The sequence below is a fragment of the Pteronotus mesoamericanus genome, unplaced genomic scaffold (assembly GCF_021234165.1).
Source record: "Pteronotus mesoamericanus isolate MK-2021 breed Mesoamerican mustached bat unplaced genomic scaffold, CSHL_Meso_final scaffold_167, whole genome shotgun sequence".
Lineage (NCBI taxonomy): Eukaryota > Metazoa > Chordata > Mammalia > Chiroptera > Mormoopidae > Pteronotus > Pteronotus mesoamericanus.
Genome location: NW_026555308.1, coordinates 33,029,711 through 33,051,600, shown reverse-complemented (window position 1 = coordinate 33,051,600; position 21,890 = coordinate 33,029,711). Strand labels below are relative to the sequence as shown.

The 21,890-nt window shown below is 32.9% G+C and overlaps 1 protein-coding gene across 8 annotated transcripts in view; it reads left to right on the top strand.

The window, feature by feature from the left end:
- DMXL1 (Dmx like 1) overlaps window positions 1-21,890 on the top strand; it is a 152,681-nt gene that overhangs the window by 115,585 nt on the left and 15,206 nt on the right. For 4 of the 8 annotated variants that reach the window (XM_054589917.1, XM_054589921.1, XM_054589919.1 and 1 more), the window contains 8 exons: window positions 1,087-1,173; window positions 4,398-4,519; window positions 5,123-5,264; window positions 8,497-8,544; window positions 8,796-8,856; window positions 12,152-12,279; window positions 18,493-18,585; window positions 20,128-20,219. In XM_054589917.1, the coding sequence (XP_054445892.1) occupies window positions 1,087-1,173; window positions 4,398-4,519; window positions 5,123-5,264; window positions 8,497-8,544; window positions 8,796-8,856; window positions 12,152-12,279; window positions 18,493-18,585; window positions 20,128-20,219 (773 nt within the window). The remainder of the gene's footprint in view (window positions 1-1,086; window positions 1,174-4,397; window positions 4,520-5,122; window positions 5,265-8,496; window positions 8,545-8,795; window positions 8,857-12,151; window positions 12,280-18,492; window positions 18,586-20,127; window positions 20,220-21,890) is intronic. The other 4 variants (XM_054589918.1, XM_054589922.1, XM_054589920.1 and 1 more) reach the window with 1 other exon arrangement.

The window sequence follows — 21,890 nt, the reverse complement described above, 5'->3', positions numbered from 1 at the left end:
CTCTTTTGGTTTGGTTATTTATAATTCTCTTTCAACTTTGTAATTATATGGGCATCTCAGTTGCCATTTTTAAAAATACTGCAACCCTACGCAGTTCTGTGGTCAAACAATAGATGGACATTAGTGATATTTTATCTAAATTTTGCTGGAAGTAAATTTGTATTCTAATTTCAAATTAATAGCTCTGTACTTCACAGTAAGTTGCAAACCATTTTATAGTAATTCATTTTAAAGATTGAAGTTTAGGGAGGATAAAATAAAATGAAGTTATCCTACATTAAGCAACATTCCCAGCTCTTCATAATTTCTTCCTCTTTTCCTCAGAGGTAATAAAAAATTTATATAAATATTTTAGTAAATGTTCATTTTATACACTGCTCTCTTCAAGTTCAAAAGTATTGTATACATCTCTGGGGTGAGCATAAGGTCAAATATACTTCTCATCTAAAGTACGTTGAATTATGGTTTACTCAGCTACTAAAATTATTACTGACTTGGGCAAACTACTCTGCCTTTTGGGGTTTCAAGTTTTTCTTCTATAAATTAAATGTTATTTTAGACCAGGAGTCAGTAAACCATAACCAGCAGGCTATATCCAACTGGTTCTTGTACAGGCTGTGAGCTAAGAGTGGTCTTTATATTGTTATATAGATAGTTTTAAAAAAGAATATACAGCAGTGACACATGGTCCACAAAACATAAAATATTTACCATCTAATCTTTTAATATTTATAAAATATTATCAAAGGATTATAATACTAAAAAATGTAGTTAACAAATCCTACTTTAAACTCTCTTGATCCTTAAGTCATTACAGCTTGGGAACATAAGCAATTAATGAAGTTGTACTCATTCGTTATACATATCAACTATCTTATGTGAAAAAACAAGTTTGAAAAGATTAACTCCCCCTTGTAAAATAAGCTTTGTTTTGGGGAAAATGACCATGTAACATAGTGCCTTTGCATTTGAAATATCTAAAGAGTTTCTGAAAATAATTTATGCAGGCATTATACAACAGATTGCATATAATATTCTTTATTACTAAAATCACTGTATTTTTATATTTTCTTTTTCTCCATGTAGATAGAAGCAGATCTTGGATATCCTGGAGGTAAAGCAAGAATTATTCATAAGGAATCTGATATCATTACTGCCTTTGCTGTTAATAAAGTAAGTACAGACATTTTTCTTCAAGTATTAAGTAGTTATAGTTGGAGAGTGTTTCCTGTTCTATCAGTTTGTTTAGTATCAGTATTTCTTTTTCCCAAAGCTATTTACCACTCCTAAAATTGCAACCTGAATAAATGTTTTATTTTATAAAGTGATTATATTGTTTGATAATTTATTTTTTATTTTAAATATATAGCAGATAAAATGTTTTATTACTGTACACAGAGAAGTATCAAGTATTTACATATGCAATAGCCTTTAGACTTTCTGTAACACATTATAAGGGTTACCCAAATAAAATGTTTTCTATTTTCCTTATTCGATCATGTTGAATGTGGGTCTTAATATTAGATCAAATTTAAGCTTGTGTGACTCAGAGTAATTCTCCCTCTTTGACCTACAGATGTAATAATTGCTCAGCTAGAGTGTTTTCTTTGTATTCCTTAGCCTTCTGCTCAACATCTTCTTTAGAGCCTACTCACAGAAGAGGTAGCCTTATATAGAGTGGTCCAAGGTTGAAACTTGTCTTAATCATTTCGCTCTTCTATTTACCTGTTTGCTTTACTGTAGAGTTTATGTGATTTCTAGAAATTCTTGTTTCCTTTTATTTTCATTAATTTTAAGGATATATATGAGGTATATCCAGAAAGTATCCAGCCATGCAATATGAAAAATAGAGACATTTATTTAAGAAGATACAAGAAACATTGTACATAGGACAATGACGCCTCAGTCCCCTTCAAAGTTATGACCTTGTTGAGGAAATCTGGTTCATTGGTAGTGCTTTGAATCAAGTAATTAGCAACTGCAACATGATGTTCTTTCTACTCTGGTAGCAGAAGCCATGGAACGAGTTTTGCCACAACGTGTTTCAGGCCAAGATCCTGCGTTAAAATCTCAGACACAGCAGTTTTTGGAATCCCCAGATCAGCTTCTAGTTCTCTCACTGAGAGTTGCCGATCTTTGTTCATCTCAGACTGTACATGTTCAACGTTCTCAGGTGTTCTGCTTGTTGCAGGCCTTCCAGAAGGTGGATCACTTTCAACAGATCCTCAACCATCTTTGAAGTGTTTGTGTCACATTTTTATTTGTGCTGCACTCATTGCATCATCACTGAAAGCCTTTTTAACTATACAAATAGTTCCCACAGAGGAACGTTGAAGTTTAACATAAAATTTGATGCAGATTTGTTGCTCTTCTCGCTCTGTCATTGTGAGGGCAACAGCCACACAGTACACATGCCCTCTCACTGACTTCTACAAGCCCCCACTGATGACTTCACTGTTCATGCACGTGCATTCCAGTCCTCTCACCTTAGCTGCCAGGTTACATTGATGTTGTACAGACCATTCCTGTCATGTTAACAATGGCTGGACATTTTCCTCACCAACCTCTTATATCCTTTTTGATGTATTTCTAATTTAAAAACAAGTTTTAAATATTATTTAGATATATATCCTATGGCATACATTTACTAATCTTTTCGCCAAATGGTTCTCTGTCTTTCTGTGCTACTTGTCTCTTTTCTTTGATTTCTCCTAGATGGTTCCTTTATCATTCTGTCCTCATCTTTTTATGAATCCTTTGTCTCATTTCCCTCATAGTCATCTTCCCCTGAACAAGACTAGTTCTGTCGAGACAGGCAGGTTTGGAAGCAGGCCTTAACCAGGAAGTTCTCATGTTGTAGTATGGAATATACATGTCAAATACAAATACAAAATTATTGTCTACACTCAAGAAGTACCTTCTTTCCCCTGAAGGAAATATGATTTTATGTATTCTGTGCTAAAAAACAAACATTTTGCTTTTTGTGGGGGCGGGATGTATATGGGAAACTAGTAATGAACAATCAACCACATATACAAAGTCTGCCATTTAGTGTGTAATAGTGGACCTGGTTAATTTTTATTTCTCCACATTTGTTATATTTGTAGCTGAGAAATAATACCTTTTGCTTTACATTGCAGTATTTAAAAATGCAAAAGAGATTGAACTTTCCCCATTTGTTTAGTTGTAAATTTCGTGTTCAAAACTGTGAAGGATCTGAGATTATTTCTCTGCATACTAGCTAACAAGTTAGCTTTCACAGTTTAATGGATGTTGTTAACAGACACAAGACTCTTGGACCAGAAACAAAGGATAGTTTAATTCTAGTAGAAAAAGCAGTAGGGTTTCTAAGCTATTATTTCACAGTGACAGGGCAGGGAGCAGGGGGCAGTAGGGGGGGGTGGGGGGTGCGGGGAGGGAGGCGGTTTGATACCTGCGCAGAAAAGTGGTTTGCATTATGGGAGAGAAACACTGAGTTTAGGGAACTCAAATCCTTTTTTAATGATAGTAAGTATACATGCCCTTTGTTCTTAGAGGGAGAGATTATAGCTCTATTGAAGTCCTAGAGATATGCTGTTGAACAAAGGGCAGTCAATGACTCACTGTCTTGATACACAGAAGAGACCCAGGAAGAATTATCTCCCAGCAATCTAATTATATCCTTTTTCCATTTATCTCTGGGGTCTGTTTTTTTCCTCTAATTAGTTTGTATTAGCATTTTACATAATTATGGAAATATTAATCCTCTTTTATCTTTGCAGTCAGTATCTTTCCATTTTCTGATTTAGTGATGTACATTTTTAACTCATAGATATTTAATCTAACTTTTCATTTATGACCTTTTTTGGCATACTTCCCCCATCCTTTCCCTACCCCTGCACTTTTACTTTATGACTCTTTCCCAAGTTCTGCCTTTCTTACCTAAGATTGAAAGGCTTTAGGTGAATGTGATATTACCTCATTTGAATAATTCACCACTCTTTCTTTACTTTAGTGTTCCTTATCTCCCTCATTTTTCTCTACCTTCCAGGGCTCCTATCTTCATTATTGTCTCCCTCCTCACTTATAACCTATGTGGACCTTGGAGAGATTGTACCATTCTAGTAAACTAGAGAGGCAGTGCTGGAAGAAATAAAGTAGAACATCCATTACCACTTATAGTAGCTTTCTGTTGAATGTCTTTGAATTCTTAGAACATAAACATATCTCCAAGCTCAAGCTGGTGATTGTTATACTCAAAATTTAATTTTTAAAATATTCACTTGTAAGGATACTGTATATTCTGTAACTTAAAGTTATCATTTCTTGAGGCCGTTTTGTAGTTTTCATTTTCAAAAGTAGCTTATATCCATCTTGTGCTTTATTATTGAAAATTTACTGTATGATTTATTTTTCAGGCAAATAGAAACTGCATAGCAATTGCTTCAAGCCATGATGTCCAAGAACTGGATGTTTCTGGAATTCTGGCTACACAGATCTATACTTGGGTAGACGATGATATAGAAATGGAAACCAAAGGGTATCTTTATACTTTGTTTTTCTTCATTAACATAGCAATTTGAATGATGATGCCACAGAACTTTAACTTTAGAAAGACTTTCTAAAGGAGTACTTCTAGATAATAAGTGGAAGCTGAGATGCTAAAGAGCAAAGAGGGGAGTATTAGGAGCTCTAAAGAAGGTAATTGGGAATTAAAAGAGAATAAGTGAAGAAATCTGAAATTATTTACCTATGACATTATTGTTTATGAGTTTGGAGATAAGAGCTGAAAACAGTTTTATTTATTTTTTAATCCTCACTCGAAGACATTTTTTTTATTGCTTTTAGAGAGAAAGGAAGGGAGAGAGAGAAAGAGAAACATCAATGCAAGAGAGAAACATGGATTGGCCACCATCTCTGACATCCCCAACTGGGGATCAAACCTGCTACCTGGGTATGTGCCCTGACCAGGAATGGGACCCATGAACTTTTGGTCCACAGTGACAATGCTCCAACCAACTGAGCCACTGGCCAGGGCAAAAAACAATTAATATTAAAGGAAAACAAAGTCATATGTTAGAGCTTTCAGGTATAATAGAAGGAAAAAAATGGTTTTTTCATTCTGATTGACATCCCTTTGTAGGTCAGATGATTTCCTGGTTATACATGCTCGTGATGATTTAACCGCTGTGCAAGGTACAACCCCATATACACATAGCAGTCCTGGCACTCCAATCAACATGCCGTGGCTTGGTAGTACACAGACTGGCAGAGGAGCTTCTGTGGTATGTAAAGCTAAAAATATTTGCATATAAATATCCTATTTTTCCCTCTAGCTTAATAGATAAAGGATGTTTTAATCAATGTGATCTAAAAATTTTTAACTTTTTTGTAAGCCATACTTGCTACAAATTGTAAATTTTAATTATGAACAGTAATATGTTCTCATTTTTAAAAGATAAAAAATATTTTAAATAAATAACTTAAAAGGCAAAAGAGCTGTAAAAATTATTTGGGACTTATCTAATCAGCAACCTGCGGCCTATGGGTTAAATTCTACTCACCACCTGTTTTTGTGTAGATAACATACCAAGAATAGTGTTTACATTTTTCAGTCGTTGAAAAAAAAATCAAAAGAAAAATGGTATTTCATGACACATGAAAATTATATGAAATTCAAATTTTAGTACCTATAAATATAGTTATATTGGAATACAGCCATAATCATTAGTTCATATTTTGCCTATGAATGCTTTCATGCTACAATAGCAGAATTAAGTATCTGAGAAAGATACCATATTCCCATACAGCCCAAAATATTTATTATCTAGTCCTTTATAAAAAAGTTTGCTAAACCCTAATCTAGATAATACTTTTAATAGATAGTAACTAACAACTATGTCCATATTAACTATGCCTTTTTTGAATGCTAAGACAAATACAGTATTCTTTTTTTTACAAATGAAAACAATATAATTGTGTTAAATTTAAGCAAAGTATAAAATGCAGATGAGCTGAAATGGAATTTTTCTGTAGTAATGAAAGATCTTCTTGAGCCCTGGTTACCAAAGATGTGATCCAGGTAAAACCTCCATGAAATTCCTTTATTGATAGTTAGGGTATAGAAATTGATACATAGAATTGAAGAAACCCAACACCTTAATTCTCTTAGTGCTTTCTAGGTGGTAGAGTTTTTGTTTTTGTTTTTCAGTTCCTTTGGCCAAAAAAAAAAAAAATTCTCTAATTAGTAAGGGTAGTTATTTAAATATAGGCTTAATCATCTTCCATAACATCTAATAATACTTTATTCTGAATGGAGTTCCTTTATTACTCATATCACCTAATTCTTTGAGATGTCTATTACAGCTGTTACAATTACTCCTACTTATTCCTCAGGTAAAGCTTGAGATCCACAAATGTCAAATGATTTAATTCGGATCACTGTCTCAAATTTGTGATAGAGCTTGTATTAGAGCCCTCCATTCTCCTTAGCTCACTGATTTCAGATAGTAGCATTTTTAAAATTAAAAGAAAAATTATTTTTATACTCACCTGAGGACAGTTTTTATTGCTTTGAGAGAGAAAGAGTGAAACATCAATGTAAGAGAGAAACATGGATCAGCTGTCTTTTTGCATGTGCCCTGACTGGGTATCAAACCTGCAACCTAGGTATATGCCCTGATCAGGAATTGAACCCATGATCTTTTGGTCTACAGGATGATGCTCCAACCAACTGAGCCACACTGACTAGAGTACTTGAAGAATTTGAAACTCCATCTAATAATTATTCAAATAAGTGACTTGGTCGTTAATAGTTTGTTTTTTTTTTCAGATGACAGATATATTAAAATTCATTTATAAAACTTACTGATATTATTATCTTTTACAGGGAAACTTAGAGATAATATATAAAATATATGAAAAGAAATAATAGACTTTTTTTTCCCACCTTCAGTTTCAGAGACTACAATACAGTTCTTCTTATAACAGCTTTGCTGATCTTTCTGCTTCTACACTTGCTTCCTCTGTTCTGTACACAGCAACCAGAGTTGCTGTTTTCCAAAGCATCATTTAGATCGTCACTCGCCTACTTAACATTTTCAGATTTCTCAATACAGCTTGAAAAAAACAAGTCCTTATTAACACGGCCTCTAAGGCCCTATGTGATTTGCCTCTGGCAGCCTTATTTCCCTTCACTGCACACATGATTCTTTTTGCCCTAGTTGCAGTGGACTTTTTTCTGTCACTGGAACAAATCAAGCTCATCGCCATGTCAGAATGATGCCTTGCATTCTGCTTAAAATACTCATTTTCTGTTTTACCATTCAAATCTTAACTCATATTCCAATAGATTTCCCTTGCTTACCTAGTGAAGGCATCTGCCCTTCCCTACTCTACCCACAGTAACCTTATGTCATTTTATTTTATCATCTTTGTAGCTTTTGTCAATTTTGAAATTAGCTGTTTTCTGGGTACCTTTTTTTATACCCTTTGGAATGTAAGCTCTTTGAGAGGCTACTTTATGCCTGCCAAATACACTAATGATCTCTAACTAAAATGGCATTTAGTGTATAGTAGGTGCTCAAAAATATTTTATACTCCAAAGCATTATAATACAGAAATAACCATTGTCATTCCTCTTGGAACTGAATTTTCTTTCTATCTAAAGGACATATGTTTAGTTGGAGACATTGTGATTTGTAAACTTAAGTATTTTTATTTCCTCACTCTGTACTCAAAAAGACAATATGTTTTTTTTTATATGGATCTTCTAAAATAATTAATAACTTTTTTCCCTTATAATGTTTTATATCTGCTTTCAGAAACTTTTGTAAAGTTGTGTTTGTGTATTTTTTATACTCATCATTTTCTTTGATGCTTTAGTCAGAAAATATCAGTTAGAAAAAAGGTAAAGGGAACAACAGAAATCTTTAGACATTTCTCTAATTAAAAGGCAGATAAGATTTAAACATGAAATTTACTAAACAAAAATAACATTCAGCAGGTTTTCATTTTATGTGGAGAATTGATAAAATAGTTTTTTAATCCCCTTATTGAACAGTGAATACTAACAAAGAAGAACACTTGTTATAACCAACTTCTGCCTCATTGGCATATTATCTACATCTCTATATCTTTCAGTGTTTTTATCCCTCAGCAGTTCCACTGGATAATCTCTTCCCTCCCTATCAAATGCCCACTTTCCTTACTACTTTAGGCTATTTGAACAATTTAAAATGAAAAAACAAAAACAGCAACAAGTGTACATGAAAGTAATGCTACAAACAGGGTAAAATATAACTGTAGTTATGGTACTGTATAAATTAAAATTTTCTTTTTATTTTCACATTCATATTTCACTTTTATGTGGCAGGCTTTGTAAATCATTCAAAACATGATTTACAAATGGGTAAATAAACAGTTCCAAACTATCAATTAAAAATTTATACAATTTTCTGTTTACCTCTTTTTTTTTTCACATGCTTCTGCCTGTCTTTATTCCCTTATACTGTTCAGGATTATTCCAATAAATTTAATGGGATCAGAAAAGAATTGGCAAGAAAGGTAAGACTAAACACTCAAGGTGAATTTGTTCATAGAGCCTAGTCAGTGATGCAGAAAATGTATGTACATTTATGTGTAAGAGCTGAGCTGTTAAAGTTAATTTCTCTTACCATGTTTAGTGTTTTTACCACTCAGAATGGAAATTATGGAATCACATATGGATAAATAAATAAATGTTATTTGAATTTCCTGTCACAAGTAAAATTTTTAATACTACTGTTGCAACTAAGAGTCATATTCTTTGTTAACAGATGATTAAGAAAGCCATTAATAATGTCAGAAGAATGACTTCTCATCCCACTCTTCCTTACTGTAAGTTGATAATTATTAGCCATTATTCTAAGGAATTTAAAGGAAGCCTTTAGTTTAAATCAAAAGATAGTCAACATTTACTTTACTTTTTTGTAGGGAGTGTTTGCTAGCAAATAAGATCTTCATTTCAAAACTGGATTAAAAAAGAAAATTTCCCTGAATTAATAGAGAAGCCTAACATAATACAGTACCTTGTTAGCATTTTGACTACATATTTTTAAGTTACCACATTTTATTTTTGCCATTACTGGACTCTACACAATGTTAAGCTGTGGTTGATCATTTTTTTAATGGAATCACTTCCATCTTTTATTAAATAAACCAGATCCATATTTTGGTCATTTATTACTTCATCATAAGCAGTTTTTGTATTTTATTATAATTATGTGAATTTGCCTTTTATCAGGCACACTAATAGTAAGTATAGGAGATAACCAGTTAAGTTCTTCTAAGGCAGCGTATATTTATTTTGAGTTAATCTTTCTAGGAATCTCAAAAGTTTTTCTTCCTTTAACAAAGAACTTAATTAATGGGGAATTTATTGGAAGTATTGAAGCAGAGAAAAAATAATAGAGAATTTAAAAATTAACTAGTGGGTTAGAATCAGTATTCCTATTGGCATGTGAGTAGTCCAAGTTTTTTACAATAATGTTTAAGTTGTCCTACCATATAGTAACAAAAGTAGAACATGTTCATTAAGAGGTATTCATGTCCCTCCAACTTAATAACCTATAAAAATTTTACTACTTTTTTTGAGAGATATTCTAATACAATATAATTAACAAAACCAATGTTCTTTTCAACTTAATTATCATAAGCATCTATTATCAAAATTATATACCAGTGTCCAATAAAAGGGTTCAAGAGAACCATATATTTAAAATGAAGAGAGTAATTTCTGTTATTTATACTAGAGAAATAAAATATTTAAAAAATTAGCCTGTTTTTACTACTTTGAATTTATTCAACACTAGAAGTATGTGTTGAGTCCACAAGTCTAATGGGAAGTGAAAACTAAGAATCAGTCATGAAGCATAGAGAAAAAGGAGTCAAATGTGTTTTATATACAAAGCTTAAATAATGTTACTCCCACAGCAAGAAACATTTGGCATGGCTTATAAATCTATCTTGACTCTACTGTATGCAGTAAGGTTTGGAAATGTCCTTAGATGTTGAAAGGACTTCATTTTTTCTCATCCCCATATCGTGTGTCCTGACAGGTGATGAGTTTATAGGAAATATTCTCTATCTCAATTCCATAAATTTGAAGAGTCCTCTAGTTTCAAAGGCAATTAATGGACATATTTTCAGAGTCATTAAGTAACATCAGATCGCTTCTGTCTTGGCATAAATACTTTCTTCAGAGAAATACTGTAACTGGCAGATAAGAGACTTAAAAAATTAAAAGCCAATTAATCACTGAATTTTATTTCAGTATATCTTTTCATATCATGATCAAGTCCCACAGATAGTGATTTAGTTCAGCAATAAACATTTTTTATGTGGAAATAAGAGGATTCTTTAAAATTTTACTCTGAATTTCAGTTACTTCATAATAGTTTTCTTCCTTTGGAGTAGATTTTTAAATGTCTTAGTTACTAGAAGTCACTATTTTTTTACTTCTACTCTAGGGAAAATTTTAGAAGTTAGGCAAATGGGTTGGTTTAAAGTAGAAATGATGATCTTAAAAGGACTTTCTTTTTAAGCTTACGAACTTATTAAGGTTTTTATTTTTGTAATTAACTCATTTCTTACCACTTTGATATGATACTCTTCAGTTGCTAATGAGGGATATTTGCTCAGACAGACTGGTTATAGGAGCTTCTGTCTTGTTCTTTAAAATCTTAGGTTACGAAGGCTTTAAGAGACTATTTCATTTTATATGTCAGATTCTAATAATAAGGGATTTTTCTCAAATAAATAAAGCCAAAAATAATATTAGAGAAATTTGAGTGGTTTTTAAACACAACTAGCCCAGTTTAATTTTTTGGATAAATGCTGCTAGACTAGCTTAGGGCTAACATCCCAGTCTCAAGAATTCTACCCACCAGTGTCAAAACATTTCAGTAAATGAGTGATCAAAAAACTATGGTACATATACACAATGGAATACTACGCAGCAGAAAGAAAGAAAGAGCTAGTGCTCTTCGTAACAGCATGAATGGAACTGGGGAGTATTATGCTAAGTGAAATAAGCCAGGTGGTGAAAGATAAATACCATATGATCTCACCTATAAGTGGAACCTAATCAACAAAACAAATAAGCAAGCAAAATGTAACCAGAGACATTGACTAAAGAACATACTGGCAGTAACCAGAGGGGAGAGGGAAGGGGGATAACGGGAAAGAAGGGGAAGGGTCGTCAAGATAAACGTATAAAGAAGGACCCATGGACAACGTCAAAGGGGGTAGGATTAAGGGGGAAGTGGGGGAGGGTAGGTCAGGGGAGGGGGGATGGAGACAACTGTACTTGAACAACAATTTTTTAAAAAGTAAAAACCAAACAAAACAATTGAAGTCCATTTCTTTTAAATACTTGGTAAGAAATAAGGAATCTTGAGTCATATATGCCTAGCAATGTGCTAGATCTCTATATACATCAATAAAATTTCTCATGACCTCTATATTTTATTAATACTGATAATTATACTTAACATAAATTAACTTCTAAGGTATTATTCTCCTGATACAGGAAGGAAATAGGCTCAGGGAGATTAAAGTAAGTTTCCTAGTATCATACAATTCATAAATGGTGAAGTGAAGAATTAGTAATGATTTAGCTTGTTCATATTTTTCAATGACACAAATAACATATTTGAGATATCAAGTCAATCAGAATAACTATTAGAAATATTTTTAATCATGACATTCAAGGCCTTCTACAGTGTTTTTTCCCTTAGAAAAAAAGGTGTAAATTTAAATTATTAATAGTATGACTGATAAGAATTAACTCTTTAGTAATCCTAAGAATTTAAGTGGTTATTATAAAATCTATTTATTAAAAGCTATTAAAACTTTAGTGTGATAATTTTAAAATAAAATATATAGAGGTCTGATTTAATTACTTCTGGTTTGTGTGAACATATCTTCTCAATCACATAAAAGAACATCATATAACTATGTTTTAAGATCAAGAGTGTTCAAGTGAAATTTCATACAAAGGTAAATTCATGTACATTAACTATGATTCATTTCTTAGGCATTTATTTTATAAAGATTTTCACATTGGATTAAAAAATAATTTTTCCAAAGATTCATGAAATACTTTTGTAATTTTTGCCCTCTTATAATGCAGATCTGACAGGAGCTCAAGATGGAAGTGTCAGAATGTTTGAATGGGGCCATTCTCAACAGATAACCTGCTTTCGATCTGGTGGCAATTCAAGAGTTACAAGAATGAGATTTAACTACCAGGGAAATAAGGTAGTATATAAAAATGCAAATGGGAAAATGGTTTGATTGTGTTGGAGGTTTATATATAGGACAGGTTTGGGTTTCTGAAGACAACAATGAGCTAATGGTAAAGCATTAATCTATATGAATTTTTTTTTAACTCTCTCCAAGAACACTTAAATTCATTTGGTTCTTTCTGGAAAAATGTTGTATATATGTCTGTTAAAAATCACTTAAATGATACTTTAGGACCCGATAATGATAGGACCACCTTATATTATATTAAACATTTTCGATTAAACACTTTGTTTCTCTGCTGGAACCTACTCAAAGTGTGGTCAAGTACCTGGTAGCAAGGAACATCTCTGAGCTTCTTAGAAATGCAGTTATTGACTCTGTTTCAGACTATGAATCACCATCTGCATTTTAACCATACATTAAAGTTTTGAGAAGCACTGCTCCAGAACAGGGCCACCTTTTTGTAAATAAAGTTTTATTGGAACACAGCTACTCCTTTCATTATTTGCTTTCCATGATTACTTTTCCACTGTAACAACACAGTTCAAGAGAACTTTATAGTTGGCAAGCCTCAAATATTTACTATGTGGTTTTTAAAGAAGTTTGCCGACCCTGCTCTAGAACATATCTTAATGTTTTCACTTCCCATGATCACTTTCCTCAACTGCTTCTCTCTGCACCTGATATCACACTAGCACTTTATTTTTATTTTTTTAATATTTTATTTTTTTTATTTTTAGAGAGAGGGAAAGGAAAAAAGAAAGAGAGGGAGAGAAACTTAAATGTGTCATTGCCTCTAGCATGCCCCCTATTGGGGACCTGGCCCACAACCCAGGCATGTGCCCTGACTGGGAATCGAACTGGCAACCCTTTGGTTCACAGGCCAGCACTCAATCCACTGAGCCACACCAGCCAGGGTTTATTTTTAAAATCATTTTTTATTTTTCAATTACAGTTGACACACAATATTATATTAGTTTCAGGTGTACACCCCAGTGATTAGACATTATATAACTTCCTGAGTGATAATCCTGATAAATCTCATACCCATCTGATACAAACATAGATATTAGGATATTATTGACTGTTCCCTGTACTCTATATCCTATGACAATTCTGTAACAATGAATTTGTACTTCTTAGTTCCTTTGCCTTTTTCATCCATCCCTCCAATACCCCCACCCATCTGGCAACCATCAAAATGTTCTCTGTATCTATGAGTCTGTTTCTGTTCTGCTTGATCATTTATTTTGTTGTTGTTGATAGATATTTATATCTATCAGTTGTTGATAGATATGTATTTATTGCCGTTTTATTCACATTTTTTGTCTTTTCTATTTTTCTTCTTCTTCTCTTAAAGAAGACCCTTAACATTACGCAAAATACTGACTTGGTGGCGAACTCCTTTTGCTTTTTCTTGTCTGGGAAGCTCTTTATCTGTCCTTCAATTCTAAATGATAGTTTTGCTGGATAGAATAATCTTGGTTGTAGGTCCTTGCTTTTCGTCATTTTGCATATTTATTGCCAGTCTCTTCTGGCCTGCAAAGATTCTATTAAGAAATCAGCTGACAGTCTTATGGGAACTCTCTTGTAGATAAGTAACTCGTTTTCTCTCACTGCTTTTAAGATTCTGTTTGTCTTTAACATTTTTGCATTTTAATTATGATGTGTCTTGGTGTGAGCCTCTTTGGGATTCATCTTGTTTGGGACTCTGCACTTTCTGTACTTGTACGTATTCCCTTCACCAGGTTAGGGAAATTTTCTGTCATTCTTTTTTCAAATAGGTTTTTAATATCTTGTTCTCTTAATTATTCTTCTGGTGCCCTAATGATATAAGTTGGTACACTTGAAGTTGTCCCAGAGGTTACTTACCCTGTCCCATTTTTTTTGTTGGGGGAGTGCGGGGTTAGTTCTTATTTCTTTTTGTTGTTCTGTCTTTGCTTCCCTATATTCCAAATCACTAACTTGATTTTCGGCTTTATCATTCTGCTGTTGATTCCCTGTAAATTATCCCTTGTTCAGATTCTTGTATCCTCATTTCTGACTGGTTTCTTTTTATGGTTTCCATGTTATTTGTTTTGCTGTTGAAGTTTCTCTCTGTTTATCTACTCTTCCCTAAGTTCATTGAGAATTCTTATAATCAGTGTGTTGCACTCCGAGTCTACCAGATTGCTTGTCTCTGCTTTGTTTACTTCTTTTTCTGGAGTTTTGTTCTGCTCTTTCATTTGGGACATTATTTGTCCCCTCATTTTGGCAGCCTCCCTGTGTCTATTTCTGTGTATTAGGTAGAGCTGCTCTGTGTACAGGGCTCAGTAGAGTGGTCCAATATAGTAGGTGTCCTCTAGGATCCAGTAGCACAGCCTTCCTGTTCACCTGAGCTGGGCACTTCAGGAGTGCCACCCTGGGTGGGCTGTGTATACCCTCCTATTATAGATCTTTAATTGCTGTTGGCATATCAATGGGAGGTAGTTACCCCCAAGGCAAATGGCTGCAAGAACTGGCTTCTACCACTATGGACTATTAGCTTAGCAGGGCCCACACCATGGAGCAGCACTTACTTCAGTGGGGCTCTGGTGCTTGCTGAGTTTACCCCTTGAGTGTAAGTCTGTGCACTTGCTCTTTAAGAGAAACACCTGGGACTCCGGCAGCCCTCAGTCTCATTGAGTCACGATCTCCACTGGTATCTACAGCCAGAATTTACGTGGACTTCTCTTCTTGGCACAGAAACTCTGGGATGGACCTTGGATCCCTCAATCCTCAAGGGGGACCTCTGAGCCGAGATACCCCTCTAGAATTTTATCAGTCACACATGGGTGTGGGACCAGATCAGTCCATGTCTCCACCCCTTCTATGCATCTTAATGTGGTTTTCTCTGTATCCTTTGTTTTAGAACTTTCATTCAGCTAGATTTCAGGTGGTTCCGAATGATGGTTATATTGCTTAGTTGTAATTTTTTTTTTCTTGAGAGAGAGAAACATCAATTTGTTGTTCCACTTATTTATGTATTCATTGCTTGCTTCTTGTATGTGCCCTGACTGGGGATCAAACCTGCAACCTTAGCAATGGGGACAATGCTCTAACCAACTGAGCTACCCAGCCAGAGCTTTTGTTGTAATTTTGATGTGGTTGTGGGAGGATGCAAGTACCATGTTTACCTATGCCACAGTCTTGCCTGGAAGTTCACTAGCACTTAGAAAAACTATTAAAGGGGAAATCAGCCTGCTCTTTGTCTTCAGGGCCGTGGTTCATCAAAAACACTCACACAGACCCTAAGTAATGATACATCTTGCCTTTCCTTTTCCTTCTACCTGCAAACCTTCAACCTTTCTCATATGTTGCTTGTATCATGCTGAGCTGCAGCCTTTCTGCCTACTGCATTTATCACATGGTTTTATTGCAATTTCACAAGTCAATGATAATATTTTTATGTAATTATGAAACAAAATTTTGAGAGCACATAATTTCTTAATACCAGTTAGCAACATTCTTTGCTCTTTCATGGGATATTAAGGGGATTTAATCTGGAAGCCTTTAGAATTCTACTATGCTTTTAGTTGTATAACCCATCAATATCCATTATGTGCTCACGCTTTTTCCACTTTGGTTGAAAATATTATATTGTTCCAAACTAATTCTGTATCTCAACCCTTATTTCTCTAATGTATCCTTCATGTTGCCAACAAAGTTATATAACAAATAATATAGTTATATAAATGTACTATATGTAAGATCATATTATTTTTAAAAACTTCAAGGCACCTCTTATACTTACCTAGAAGCCCAAACTCTTTAGCATTGCATTTAAGACCTTCTACAATATGAATTATCTTACAGATTGAACACTCATTATAACCTTCCACATAGGCCAGTTTAAGGCACAACAAATTATTCTTCATTACCTGCCCAAATATCTTCGACAGACAGTCAACTTACGGTTGATTCACCTTAGCCATGATGGGACAAAATACCACAACACCTAAGCATATTACCTTTTTTAGTATGGAAGCCTAGGAGAGTAATTGAAACAGATGACCCATATAACAATATGACAGTAATGCTGACCAGTTTGTCAATTACAAATAAAAATGGGCTGCCAAAGTCATTGAACATTGAAAAAAAAAACAAAAAACTAAGAGCCTATAAAGGGCATTAGGCAAAATAAATGACCTGTGTGGAAGAATTTCTCAGATCCAGGAATATATTACAAGACAAAACAAGAACAATCTGCTATAAAACAAAGTGAGTAGAAGAAAAGAAATCTTGAAAATTAAAAATGTATGATTCTCCAAAATTAGGTTATTAGGCAACTACTTTGCAAGGGCTGAATAGCAGAATGGGAATAGTTGAAAATCAAGTTTGTGATTGAGAAGTACAAATTAGGAAATTATCCCATGATAAATAAACCAAAAATAAAAAACTAGATTGAGCAAAATTTATAAAAAACACTTAAAAGGTATTACAGAAGAAGACAAAAATGATGGAAGAGAAACATTCTATTCAAGGAATAATAAAGATTTTCCCAAAGCAAAGAAAAAAAATAGAATTTTAGAAAAGGAAGGGCTCATCAAATACCAAGAAGTATTGAGAAACAACACATGCATGCCTAGACACATCCTGATTATTTAATTTTTGTTTTATTTTTAATCCAAAGATCAAGAGAGCTTTGAGGACAGAGTAGAGGTAACAATGGTTACTTAAACCTTGCCACCAACCCCTCCAAAATTAATGGCATTGACTCACTTTTAAAAAGAGGTTATAAATAGGCAGTAAAACAATATTTACAGAATTCTGATGGGCAAGGAAGAAGAACTATGAGTTGATGTACATATGTAGGGACTTAACACATTCCATATACCCTTTCTGGAAAACATACCTAGATCTACTCCAAAAAACAGGATAAATCACAAAAAGGATAGACTCTGGAAAAATATCTGTAACAAATATAGTAAACGGTTGGTTAATATTCCTAATATTAGTCCTATCAATGAAATTTTTTAAGACAACTTAGAGAAGTACACAAAAGACCTGAACAATCAATTATGCATTAATTAAGTTATACATGGCCAATGACCCTTACTAATAATTGAAGGAAGGCAATTAAAATCAGCCTTTCTTCTGTAAATTGACAAATTTTTAAAATTTTAGTAAAGTTGGGTGTTGACTAATGTGTAAGAAAAGTGGGTGTATAAATTAATATTACCTCTTAGGATCTAATTTTATCTGCACCTAACAGTTTTAAATGATGCCTTTGACAATACTTTGCCATTCCTAGATATGTATCCTGCATAAATACTCAAAGGTATATATATAAGAATGTTCAAAGTAGCACTTTTTATAGTAGGGAAAGTTGGAAACTGTCTATAAGGGAGAAATATCAAAAAGTTATAATAGAACTATATAGTATAATACTATACAGTACATAAATGTAGTAGATTTATATGTACTAATGTGGAAAGATGGCTATAGGTAAAAAATGTAATTGTGGAACTGTTTTTATTACGATTCTAATTTTTAAAAAAATTCTGTATGTGTGAATGTTTGAATATTCATAGAAAAAAATCCAACCCATCAAATTGTTAATTATTGTTAGATCTGGAAATGGGAGAGAGCATGAATCCAAATTAGATGTTTATTTGATTGTACATACTTTATATATATATGCATTATTTTTATAATCTAAAGAAAAAAATTGTTAGCATTTATACTCATCCTTTAAGATCTGTATTATATAATCCCTTACTGGAGTTTTTGACATTTTCCCTATCAACTTGCCCAAGTTCCCATAGTGTAACTCTTTTACTATGATAATCTTTGTTTCATTTTACTCTCTACTGTTGTTTACATGTTTTTCTTGTTGTATATTTCTGGTAGTTCTCATTTTGTCTTTTTCAAAATGAACAATGTTCTATCTTATATATTCTAAAACTTTGTCACATAGCTTAAGTATAAATCAAGTATCCTACTTTTGTAGTACTTAGAGAAAATGTACAGACCATGCTGTTCGTTAGTATAATAAAATGGATGTTTGATGTTTCCTTTCTTTATATCTACCCTTCAACTTTTTTAAGCAGTAGCTAGGTTTTTTCTAGATGTGTAAGTGAAGTTAAAAGTCAAATAATTTATTAATCAAATGTTTAAGAATCAAAATATGGGATTCAAAGTTAGGGTAAGGGTAAATATATGCTTTTATATTTGTATTAAACTATTAAATGTTTTTTCTCTAAGTTTGGAATAGTTGATGCTGATGGATATTTAAGTTTGTATCAAACAAACTGGAAATGTTGTCCAGTTACTGGAAGCATGCCTAAGCCATACCTGGTAAGCCAAGAATTCCTAACTTTAAAATTTTATGATTTTTTATTTTAAAGACACCAAGAATACATATTGGAGGCAAGAAATAGTAAAGCCCAAAAATAAAATCCATCTAGTCTTATATGTTCAATCAGTTTACTATAAGCTCCTGTCCTTGTATTATGTGAAAATTACTCTGTGAAGTATAAAAATTTCTGGTAACTTGTAAAATTAAGCTGTTTAGAACCAACATGGTATCTCCAGAGACCCATGCAATCTGTGGGCTACTTAGGCCCTTTTCCAGCCTCACTAAGCTGCAGTGGGTATTATACCTAAAAAGAATAATCAACAGACCAGTTCATCTGGTTGCATTTTGCAGTTATCCCTCATGAACAAACAAAGTAGAAAGCATATTCTATAGCTAATACTATTATTTTCTTGCTCATCTCTTTTAAAAAAATTGATACACCTCTATTCAGAACTACACAGGCTTAATGAACCTTCTACAGCTTTGCAGAGCTCTGAATTTATATATAACACATTATTTAGTAAAGCCCTTTATAGGACTAAGCAATATCTATCAAGATAAAATAAAGAATTTGGGTTAAGATTCTGGTAATTCACCCAAAGTTAAATGCTGGAATATAGTACTAATATAAGTGAAAGCAAGCAAGGCAGGGTTAATGGGGTTGCTTAATATTTTTTATTAAGCAAACAGCTTGAAATATACAAATTTATCTTCCCAAAGAGACTGTCCCTTTTTTAATTTATAAGGAGATAATTGGATTAAAATGTATTTTACTGACTTTGGGAGATTGAAGTAGATTTTGTTTGTTTTAAGGACGTATTATCTAGCCCGGCTCCAGTGGGGGTGATTAGGTTGGGGGCGGGGGGACTGGGGAAGTGACTCAGAGGAAAAATCTTCATTTGATGATTTTGACATCTTTAAAAACTCATTTTTTATTGAAGAGAAACATCTGAACAAACTTGAAAAGCTTTATAACTAACTCATATTATTATTTGATGAAATACTGAAAAGTATAAATTTTTAAATTTTGTTGACTATTGGTAATATGTTTTTATTCAAATATATGAAAAATTATTTAAAAGTTGAAATATTTCTGAAAATGAATAATTTTGCCTGAGAATCTAAAAATTTTAGTTTCTGTCTTCTAAGACAAAAATTTTCACAACTATTCCAAGGGAATTATTTACAATTCAACCTCCTTTTGTTTCTCTTTGAACTTTTGGTTGAACAACAGCAAAAAGGAAGTCCTAAAGGGCCATGATGTAGGCAGCTTATTTAAATGGTTCAGGAAAAGTTGTGTGTGTATGTGTAAGTATATAATGAAGGAGAGGCAAAGCAAATGTGGCAAATGTTAAAAATAGGTGAATCTGAGTAAAGGGTGTGTGAGACTTCTCTGTATTATCCCTGAAACTTTTCTAAAGTTCAGGATGAAAAAAGACACAAAGTAAGCCACAAATTATGTGACCACTTTTTGATTAATGCATCTATCTGGTTATAAAATTGTTAATAGCATTAATATTTGTTGTCTATAACCATTACAGACTTGGCAGTGTCATAACAAAACAGCCAACGATTTTGTCTTCATTAGTTCCTCCTCTCTAATAGCTACAGCTGGTCTTTCAACTGACAATAGGTAAGAGATTATAACTGAAATTGAAGAGATTATGTATATATATATATAGCTGATCTTTATTTTTAATTGCTTTATGCCTTTACATCTCCAGAATGTATTCATAATCATACCTTTAAATGTTTTTATTATAAAAATTATTTCTTTGGGCATTTTTAGTGGTCTAATTGTAAATTTAAGGCTTTCAGGTGCCATTAAAAATAAAAACCAAATAGAACAGGGTAAATGGAGTCAAATACATGGTGCTAAAAGGAGACTTCAGTTTGAGTGGTGAACATACAATACATATACAGATGATGTATTATAGAATTTTACACTTGAAACATATAATTTTATTAAACAATGCCACTCCAATAAATTTAATGAAATTCAAAAATTTTTTTGAAGAAATCCATTTCTTTTATGTTTTTAATATTCTAATGTTAAGATGTTAGTATAGGAAATAAGATTTGATTGTTGGTGGAATTAATTTTTTCCATATCATTCCCTATGTGTTAATGAAGCTTGAGGCAAAAAAAAAAAACCAAAAAACAAATTATTAGTTATTATCCATGTTATTTATTTAATCCTCACTGTGGCTCTATTAAATAGATCAGTGATTTTCAACCTTTTTCATCTCATGTCACAAATAATCTAATTAATAAAATTCTGTTGCACAGCAAAAAATATATTTTTTGCAGACCTGACCAAAAAACAGTATAATTTTGATTGATTTAAAAAATAATAATAATAGCAATTACTTACCCTTTTTGCTCCAAAGTGACTTTTTTAAAAAATCAGGTATCTATACTTGTATTTAAGGATTTCTCTTACCAAGGATTAATCAATGAGACACAACCTTATTATACAATGTGATCAATAAGAGGCAACTCTATTATATGACCTATATATTCAAGGTTCAAGACAGGGCATTCACAACAATGGCTATTATAGTGTTTGCTGTTGTCATACTTTTATTTGACAAGCTAAGAGAAAAGAAGTCAGTGCCCCTGACTAGTCAGGTGTTGCATTTTTTAAAAATTCTTGTGGCACACCATTGTGCTACTCCACACTGGCTCAAATCACTGTTTCACAAAAAGAAACCCAGAAAGACTTGTTAGTTGTACAGTAGCTAATAAGCAGTAGCCTGTTGCCATCCCCTCAAAAATCTTAAATATGCACGAAAATGTCTTCTGCCCCCATCTCCATACCTCTGCTTTTGATTTACCTCATATAGCTGAATTAAGAGATCAAGGCCCACTGAGGTTACTGAGCTTTTGTAATTATCTGTAAGATGTCACTTTGCCCTTGAAATGGGGTTATAGGAATATGGAGTTTTCAATCCGTCTTCCATAGAAATTCTTATATATATTGGTGCCTCCCTTGCAACTCATGGAAAGGAGTAAAAGCTACTCCCATTCATAGTAGAAAAAAGTTTTCTTCAGACTCCAGAAAATTCATTGTATCCTGCTTTGTGTATAGCAGTCTATTAGAGAATCAATGAGTATAAAAAGTAGCTTCCATATTCAGACTTCATATAGTATCACTTAAATACATGTTAATCTAGAGTTACTCAATTTTATGAGCCAGTATTTTTTAAATTTTGTTTAAAATTAATGAAACATAAATATATTGGTTACGTGTATTGGGTGTTTTTATAAAGTTAAGAACATTCTGTGAGAGCAAGGTGCAAAT